Source organism: Podarcis gaigeae (assembly GCF_964106915.1).
Source record: "Podarcis gaigeae genome assembly, chromosome: 2".
In the NCBI taxonomy this organism is placed as follows: Eukaryota; Metazoa; Chordata; class Lepidosauria; order Squamata; family Lacertidae; genus Podarcis; species Podarcis gaigeae.
In genome coordinates this window covers 56,430,717-56,440,598 of record NC_139679.1, presented here as the reverse complement: position 1 = coordinate 56,440,598, position 9,882 = coordinate 56,430,717, and the positions used below count along the sequence as shown (strand labels likewise).

The following is a 9,882-nucleotide window of genomic DNA, read 5'->3' as shown; positions in this document are numbered from 1 at the left end:
GCCACTGGCATGCTCTGGTCCATGGGGTCATGAAGAGTCGGACACAACTAAACCACTAAACAACAGCAAGCTGCTGAGGGATAGACCTGCCCTCTATGCATTTGCCTAAGCCAAATCTGCCTATCTCTCTCCACCCCTTGCACCTATGGTTGTTATAGGATCCCAGGCCTGTCCCAAACCAAAGCAAGAAAATAATGAGTCACAAGAACGCATCCCTGCAAAAAGGCCACTATTTCATCTATTGAGGAATGTTATTAGCAAATGGGATTAAAGGATTTCAGAAACCTGCAGTGATGGTTTAGGAGCAGATGGTCCAATGGGTAACACAGAGTGCCCTATGTTTGGGTTTGTTCTGGAACCAAGTGTGACTTTTTGGAAACACTCAAGTAATGACATGAATAACCCTTACTGGTGTGAGATGTAGGAACTGACAGTGGGGAAGCACTGAGGGTGTCCTTTGGTAGTGCCAGATATGTTGAGGTACAACAGAAAACAGATTGCCAGCAAATTAGTGTATCACAAAAGCTTTGATTTGAGCACTTTTAGCCAATTGATTTTTGTTTTTTGATACACTTTAAATTTTCTATTGTATGCTTTTATAACTGTATGCCACTTTGAGATATGTTTGTAGTAAGCAACAATTAATGTAATTAGTAATGATAAAATAAAACTCAGGAAAGGCAGAATGTTTAATCAGAAGTTAATCTGCATGCTTTGCTGCTGTGGAAAACACACTGGGAAATCCGGAAATAAGAACAGCAAGATAGCATAGTTTACCTCCCTTGGAACTAAAAACTGTGGCATGCCAAATATATGGCTGATCAAGCAACTTTTGAAATTCAGTAAAATAATACAGATTACAGTACTAATACCTAGGGAAGAAAGTGATTCATCTGTCATTTTGCAACTGGTCAATTTGCAATTGTATCCCCAAACCACTCTAGAATGTGCAGATGTTACATTCAGATGTTATGTTTATTAGTCTTGTCCTCTCCTTCAGCATAGAGCTTATGCCTGTATTGTAGGCAGATAAATAGGCTCTTTTGAGAAATGATGCTGAATGCATGTAGCTGGGAATGGGGGGGGAGGGTTAGGTCAGGGCCAAAGTGCATTATTTTGCTCCCACTTTTGTGTGTTTAGTCAACATTGAATGCAGCATCTCTGCAGCACCTATAATGATCTAGATTCTAGAGTAATGGCATGCAAACAGGCCCACCCTCCTTCAAAATCGTGGAAATCAATGGAATTTAAAGAGGTCGCGGAACCTGGGATATGACCTGCAAATCACAACAAGGTTCCATGTATCCTGCAAGGACAGAGAAAAGTGCAAGTTCTCTTAGAAGGTCGTTGGAGATTCGAAACAAAAAAAATTCCTTCCAGTAGCACCTCAAAGACCAACTAAGTCAGTTCTTGGTATGAGCTTTCGTGTGCATGCACACGAAAGCTCATACCAAGAACTGACTTAGTTGGTCTTTAAGGTGCTACTGGAAGGAATTTTGTTTTGTTTTGACTATGGCAGACCAACACGGCTACCTATCTGTAGTTGGAAATTCGGTTATTTAACCACACAGTCATTGCATACAGTTAAGCTGGTTGTTTTTATGCCTGCGGCAAGTAAATGAAATATGAAATATGTGGCAAAATATGACTGCAGATGAACAATGAATTCCTATCACACTTCTCTAAGTCTGTTCCCTAGGGAAATCTGCTTTCTACCAGAGCTCCTTGCCCCCACCACTCCCCAAAAACATCAGGCAACCAAAGAGCACGTTGTTCATTGGTTCTGACATAGCTGATCATGTAACGGTGACTGGTGGAATAAAGCCCCATCAGCCTGGGGCACCAAGCCCAGCTGCAACACTCGTCCTAACTGGGGGGGGGGGGCTATGATGGCTGCACCTACCCATAAGCAGTGCTGGCCTTTATCACATGGCCTGTGGGCCTTGCCAGCTCCAGATCTCTGGTTTGCCTGGGGTTTTCTGGGGCTCAACAGACTGTGCTGGTCTTGAGGGGTGCCCCAGGCTGATGGGGCTTTATTCCACCAGTCACCGTTACATGATCAGCTATGTCAGAACCAATGAACAACGTGCTCTTTGGTTGCCTGATGTTTTTGGGGAGTGGTGGGGGCAAGGAGCTCTGGTAGAAAGCAGATCTTTAATGCCACATTGAAATCAGCAGGATTTTGGCTCATGGTTAAACTTTCATTGCTTCCAACTGGAGTTACATTTGTATATAAATACTCCACTGTGTTTTTATATTTGTTCTGTGTTTGCTCATTTTCCTTGCCAAAGTATTCAAGATCTTGTCTTATGCAGTGCTTTTTTTCTTAAAAAAAATGTTTAGGGGTACTTCCATTTTCCTGCTCATATTGAAATACTGCCCCTCAACGAGGCCAAACTTAGATTCACAAAATGTTTAGGGGTATGCGTACCCCTGCGTCCCCACCAGGAAAAAAAGCACTGGTCTTATGTAATATACACAATATTGATTGTCTACAGTTAAAATGGCCTAATAATGTAGATTGTGTACAGTCTTATTAATAAATAAATATATATTACAGAAATATTACCAAGAACGAGAGCAATGTTACTTTTTAAGAAGCAAGGATCCTGGTACTATAAGCACACAGTTAAATTTGTTTTAAATAATAGATAGCTTCAGCATTGTTAGTTATGATTCCATGTGATACACAAGGATTATGAAAAAGTTAGATCATATTGTTTAAATGTGGGTTTCAGAAAAAGGGGAGCTTTGCTACATATATGACCGCAGAAGCTGAACACCAAGGTATGTTCTGTTGTATGACTATTAAGTGACCTGGTTCATTTTGGAGGCAGTGCGTCTGAGATGCCTGTGCACTCTGCTTGTATACATGCATGTTTTATGGAATTGCTTTGCATTTTTCCCCATCTCCCACATCTTTTTCATGTTCCCCAGCAGGAGGGAGAATCGAAGGAAAGGAAAGGGAAAAGTCTACTGGCTGCTTCGTTCTAAGGAACATATTTTGCTACGTGGGGAAACTATCTAATCGGGTGAAACTGGCAGGGGGAGGAAGAGGATTGCCTTTTGGCCATAATGAGTCCGCGGTCCCAGTTTGCTTTTCCCATTCTTCTTCAAGCCGACAAACCAGTTTTTATCTGCGTGCATCTTTGATGTGTAGGTATTGTAATGGTTTTCTTCCATTCTCTCCAGGAACAAACACTCTTCCGTTGGCAACTGCTGAAGAAAAGAGAGAGGTGCATTCATAATGGGAAGCAAGTGAAGCAGCTGAGTTCTCCATCAGCAGTGAAGGATGGTGCTGGCTTCTGTATCAAGCAAGTGCTATCTCACACTTTTCGGTGCATTTCCCCATCACTTTTTTCATTGGGAAAAGTCTGGTCTTTGGGGGAAACAGGTGTGTTAATTGTGCAGCCTACATTTGCTGCAGTGTGACTGAATCCCACCCAGAGATAGTGAGAGCCTGGAAGTGCCCTTCTGAGTCAACAGTGCGGTGCAGCAGCAAAAGAAGCTAATTCTATTCTAGGCTGCATCAACAGAAGTATAGTGTCCTAATCAAGGGAAGTAATAGTATCGCTCTATTCTGTCTTGGTCAGATCACACCTGGAATACTGTGTCCAGTTCTGGGTGCTGCAATTTAATAAGGAAGTTGACAAGCTGGAATGTGTACAGAGGAGGGCAACCAAGATGATCAAGGGTCTGGAAACTAAGCCTTATGAGGAGAGCTTGAAGGAGCTGGGAATGTTTCTCCTGGAAAAGAGGAGACTGAGAGGAGGCATGACAGCCATATTCAGATATCTAACGGGTTGTCATATGGAAGAAGGAACAAGCTTGTTTTCTCCTGCTCCAGAGGGTAGCATCCAAACCAGTCACTTCAAGTTGCAAGAAAGGAGATTCCAGCTGAACTTTCTGATGGTAAGAGCTGTCCAACAGCAGGACAGACTCCCTCAGAATGTTGCGGACTCTCCTTCCTTTGAGGTTTCGAAGCATAGATTGGATGGCCATCTGTCATGGATGCTTTAGCTGAGATTCCTGCATCGCAGGGGGTTGGACTAGATGACCCTCAGGGTCCCTTCCAACTCTACAATTCTGTGATTCTGTGTTGATCCATGTGTTTGGGAAACCTCGACGGAACATAGGAAGCTGCCTTATAGGAAGTCAGACCATTGATCCATCTAGCTCAGTGTTGGTCCATCTAGGCTGTCTGGCAGTGGCGCTCCAGGATTTTGTCAGCCTAGCCCTAACTGGAGATGCTGAGATTGAACTTTGAACCTTCTGCCTGCCACTATGATGCTCTGCCACTGAGCAACAGCCAAGAAGGCAGCACTAACTTTTTGGCTCCACCTATCTGTTGTTCTGCAGGGTTGTTTCTTTTCAGCTCCTTCTCTATCCTTCCACCACTCCAGCCTGCTAAGTGAACAGCACATACAATATCTCTGACGCTTGTTTATCCTAGGGTTAAATTTGGCTCAGTGTCCCTAATGGCATCACCCTCTGTGATTTGGCAGCTGGAGGAAGAAGCAGCATTGCTCCTTCCAAATACAAAATCCAGTATCTGGAAGTATTTTGGAACATCGCTTCTCATTATTTTATTTATTTTTCCAGAAATAAAGCTGGGCAAAATGTGGCAACCCAGCTGCAAAAACAACAAACAATGTCTATTTGCTGCTCGTGGGCTACAATATATCTGCAAACCTCAAAACCTCCCCCAGTCCCAGTCCCACAGAAACCTCATACTTACCGAGCCATATAAACGGCCATTGCCATCCATGGCCAAGTAGTGCCCAGACTCTGTGCTCTTTATGTACACCTCACCCAAATTTTCCGCACTTAGCAGCAGTTGAACTGCAATAGAAAATAATAGTAAGAACAGCAGCAGGAAGGTAAAGCAGTGGCCCAGAGATGTAGGAAAGGATGTGCTAGCTTCTCTAAGCTCTTTGGAGGGAAAAAATGTGGCATGAGTGTAGCAATTGAGACCTGCAGCAAAATATTGCGGTGTGTGGGCTGTTCCTTGCTCAGCTTTCCAGTCTTTTGTAAAGTCATTCATTACAAATATCTCTGTTTCCTTCTTCTCCATGGTTGCATAAAATCCAAATCTGAGGGGATCATTTAGTCTTTTGGTATGACTCCTTTCACCTTTCTGGACCAGTCATCAGCATTTAATGCCTCTCCTTAAATATGAACCATCTCACAGAAAAAAGTAAGTTAGAATGACTAGCCCAGTGTGCCAGGACAAAAGTTATGAAGGGGAATATGCACCCATGCCAGAGGTTCTTCCAGTGGCAGGGAATTATTTTGTTAAGTCACATTCAGATGACTCAATCAGATGAACCATTCCCTGCTGAAGGAGAACTTGACAACCCTCCAGGATCACTTGGGCTCTGCAGTAGCTCTGAATGCACAGCTACAAGTAGATGTGAAAATTGCAGCCATTTATGAAAACAAGAACTGCTTCCTATGGGAGGTTGGGGCAACGATTCTTAATTCATATCCATGTTGCTGTTGTTGTTTTAAGAAATGTGATCTCGCAAGATAAAAGATGATGCTGAATCCTCTAATGACTTTGTCTTTGAGAAAAAGTTGGCTGCTCATGGACAACTCATAACAAACACCAAACAGAGAAAGAGAGAGGAAATTACATAATATAGTCAGGGGAAAACTGACTTTATTTATATTACAATTGTTAAACCAATCCTTTATTTTATATAATAAACTCCAGTGGGTAATTTGGGGTCAGTAACAATGAGGTGTGGCTTTTTTGCCTTGGATATCCATTTGTCACCTTCTCTCTCTGTCTCCCATGATCTTCTTGCTTCCTTTCTCTGTCTCTCATTTTTTCTTTACTTTGCTTTAAAAGGGACACTTAGCAACAATCTGGCAGTGGTGCCACTGGTTCCAATCCACCACCCTGTACAGAAGCCCTGTTCATGTCTGCTCATTCAATTCAGTATGACTTTTTCTGAGGCAAGTGTGTTCAGGATTTGCATGTGTGCAAACACAGACATACAGAGGGAGAGAGAGAGAGAGTGCATGAGAGGAAGGGGTGAAAGAGAAGATTATATTTCCCCTAGAAGCAGCCCATGCCTCATTAAAGAAGACCTCTTCCTACTTTTGTGGCTGTTTTGTGGTGTGAGTGAGAGGATGGACTACTTATCACTAAAAGAAAGGAGATTGCTGTTTGTACACATCCTTCCATGTAAATGGGCTCTGTTCACTTCAACAGAGTCAGGGCTCTGGCCCTGTACAAATGTCATTACATTAGTTCAATAGGTTGTGGAAAGTGAGGGCACCACCCAAGTTTACTTACGTCGTCAGCCCAAGACTTGTCCTCTGTAACTAGGGTTATTCCACTGGCACATACCCGTTTAAGGAGTTTCCTCTGTAAATATTTTTTCATCAGGATGTCCAAGTTTAATAGCTCATTTACGCTAAGCTCATTTCTGGCACAGGCTAGCAAACATACACCCTTTAGAAAGCAACACTGGCTACACGCAACATTTTTCCGAGGGTGGGGGGGAGAAATCATTGAGAAGACTATAGTGTGCCAGTGATGCATGGTGTGTGTGTGTGTGTGTGTGTGTGTGTGTGTGTGTTTTCTCACATGGAGCTAATGCTTTTCCTAGCTCATAGCAGTTCTTCCTCTTACAGCTTGCTGACCTATTAGGGAGTAGGAATCCATCCTTGTTACAACACAGCTGGACACGGGGAAGGCCTGGAAAATCTTTTGCTACCACAAAAATGAAGCAATGGCTACTGTGTTATATGGCCTTTTCAAAAGGATTAGACAAATTCATGGAGGAGAGGACCTCCAGCATCTGGTGGTGGTGGCTAAATGGGACCTCTGTGTACATAAGCAGCATCTCCCTCAATACCAGATGATCAGAATACACAATACAGCAGGGAACCTTTGGCCCTCCAGATGTTGCAGGACTCCAGCTCCCATCAGCCCCAGCCAGCATGGCCAATGGTCAAGACTGATGGGAGCTGGAGTTCAACAGCATCTGTAGGACCACAAGTTTCTCACCACTGTAATAGAATAAGGCCCCGCTTTTCTCCCCACTCCATTTTTAAAACAAAAAATATTTGCCAATATAATAGAAAGCAAGAGAAAAATAAACACTGCCTGCTGACTCTATCTTCAGGGTCAGTTTCAGAGAACAGCATTGGGTGGTTGACTTTTGGCCCACCGGCAGTTGTGCTGTGGGGTATCATAGGGCCCCCTTTTTCTGTTTAACATCTGTATGAAGTTGGGAACAGTCAACAGGAGATTTGGAGCAAGGTGTTACGAGTATGCTGATGATACCCAACTCTCCTTCTCTTTAACATCTGAATCAGGAAAGGCTGTGCACAATTTAGTCTTGGCGGTGTGCTGGATGAGAACCAATAAACTGACTCTGAATCTTGGCAAGGCAGAGGCACTGTGGGTGGGTGGTTCCCAAGTCCAGATAATTTATCAATTGCTTGCTTTGCATAGGCTTGTATTTCCTCTGAAAAACCCAGTTCGTTGACTGTATATCCATCTTTGTTGCTAGAGACCCAAGTGACCTCAGTGGCTAGGAATGCCTTCTACCAGCTAGGGTACATAAGATAGGTAAAGCCATTTCTGGACCACAATAGACTGACTATGGGCTGGTAGCCTATTGGACTACTGCAATGCACTCCATGTGTGGCTGTCCTTGTGGTAGGTCAGGAAGCCGCAGCTAGTGCAAAATCACTGTACTACTCACTGGGGCAGAATATTATCAGCACCATGTTCTTAAAATCTAAGTGCAGGTCTTTTGCACCTCCTTCCAGGGCAACTCTTTGAGTTCTTGTAAAACACATAAGCCTGGAGTGGATTCTGTTTTTCTTTGTTCTGAACAATGTTCTCTTCCCCTTCTACACACACACCTACATGTGAAATCAGTGCATTGTGAGTGTGTGTTCCAGTGCATAAAAACAATATTGTTGTGAAGTGGGGAAGATCTCAGCTTAAAATATTTGTCTATCTATCTGTGTATACTTGCCAACTCAGGATGGCATTCAACGCATCAGATGAAGTGAACTCTCAACATAAGAAATTTGACTACCACTGCATCCCCTCTGGAGCCTATTCTTGATATCTCTGCAATTAATGGTAGAGGAGTTCCTGCCAGATTCCTTATGTTCTGCTGTGAAAAGCAAACCTTTTCTGAGGTCCACAGAACTCCCTGAAGGCAGTGGGACTGACTGATGGCTTTACTTTGAACAACAAAACATATTTCACCTGTGCCATGTAACTGCTTCTGAGTGTCTGCTAAGTTTGGAAGACGTTATGCCCTTATGAAGACCATGTTCTGAGCAGGGAGTTGGAACTGGTTGACCTCAAGTATTCCCTCAAACAGTGCACACCCAGACCCCATATTGCATGCTGAGCTAGCCACACCGGGCTGACATCAAAGGTCAGCATCAGTGGACACCAGGCAGGGGGCGTTCAGTGATGAAGGCAATGCAGTGGGGCCACTCAGAAAGGGCATCTTGCCCGACAACGCCCCCCTCCCAAAAAACGTGGCTCTAGAGCTGGTGCTGCCTGTGTATTGCAGAAGAGAGAGGTGTTAGCAAAAACAGTTGTCGGGAGGGGTGGGCCTCTGTATTTAAGAGCATGCCTCTCCTCCTGCATCTTGGCCAGCTTGTTCCTTGCAAACGGCAGGCAGGCTTGTGTGCCTTCTGCAGATTTCCCTCCTTGTTTGCTTTCCTACCTCCTTTGCTTGAACAGGGTTTCTGAAAGGTTGCATGCCAGTTTACTCTGGGTTAGAGACTTCCCGTCTGTCCTTTGCTATGTTTACTCAGGATGAGATCATCTTCGCTCAGTCCACTGTTGAGCGTGTGTGTGAGAGTGTGAGTGTGTAAATGGCATTTATAATTAAACCTCTGCCATAAACTGACTTCAGAAACAAACCAGAGAGCAAAGTTGGGGCAGGGGAGGGAAACCACATATTCCTGTGGCTTTCCTTTAAAAAAGAAAAAAGAAGAAGGTGCTTTTCTTAGAATTTGGAGAGCGCGTCTGACTGCCTCCTGTCAGCACATCCTGCAGCAGGGAGCCCAGCTGTATTCCAGTAAGTGCACAGCAGCACAGAGTACACACACAGGGCAGGAAGAGGCTCCTCCTGTGAAATCAGTGCGTTGCAAGTGTGTGTTCCAGCACACAGTGGAGCACGATGCATGTCAGAGCTGCTGGACCATCACAACAGTTGAGCTTATTGCCCTGTCTTATCTTCCAGTATCAAGCTGCCAATCTCACCCACCAGTTTCCTGGGACAAAAGAGTTCAACAAGCCTCCCAAGCATTTTGTGACCGTAATAGCGTTGGAACTTCAAAACGCAGATTCGCATGGGTGGAGCCGTAAGCCATACATCTGTATGTATGATTTTGTAAAGAAAAGAGCCATTTCTTAATGACATAGATGCGGGTAGAGTTCCACAGCTGCCTTAGATCCTAGAATTGTAGAGTTAGAAGGGACCCTGAGGTTCATCTAGTCCCGTGGTTCCCAACCTGGGGCACACGCCCCACAGGGGGGCAATTGGATTTTTAAGAGGGGCAATTCAAGAATGAGTCAGACCTTTTAGGCTTCCTCCACGTGAAAAGGATTTCACTTTTTGAGTAATAGGAATTGTATGTCACGGAGTGGGGTGGGGCATCAGGATTTTAGAGATGCTTAGGTGGGGCATGGCCAAAAAAAGGTTGGGAACCACTGATGTAGTCCAACCCCATACAATGCAGGAATATGCAGCTGTCCCATACAGGGATTGTACCTGCAAATCTTGGCATTATCCTCACCACACTCTGAGCTACACCCCCTTCCCCAACCTGTCATCTGCCAGATGATTTGGACTACAACTTCCATCAGTCCCAACCAGCACAGTGAGT

General features: G+C 44.3%; 1 protein-coding gene across 4 annotated transcripts in view; it reads right to left on the bottom strand.

The window, feature by feature from the left end:
* Nucleotides 1-2,704: 2,704 nt before the first annotated feature.
* FGF1 (fibroblast growth factor 1) overlaps nt 2,705-9,882 on the bottom strand; it is a 51,663-nt gene continuing 44,485 nt past the window's right edge. For 3 of the 4 annotated variants that reach the window (XM_083728335.1, XM_083728336.1, XM_083728337.1), the window contains 2 exons: nt 4,739-4,842; nt 2,705-3,219 (listed from right to left, as the gene is read on the bottom strand). In XM_083728335.1, coding sequence (XP_083584461.1) covers nt 3,025-3,219; nt 4,739-4,842 — 299 coding nt within the window. In that variant the 3' untranslated portion in view covers nt 2,705-3,024. The remainder of the gene's footprint in view (nt 3,220-4,738; nt 4,843-9,882) is intronic. The other variant, XM_083728338.1, reaches the window with a different exon arrangement.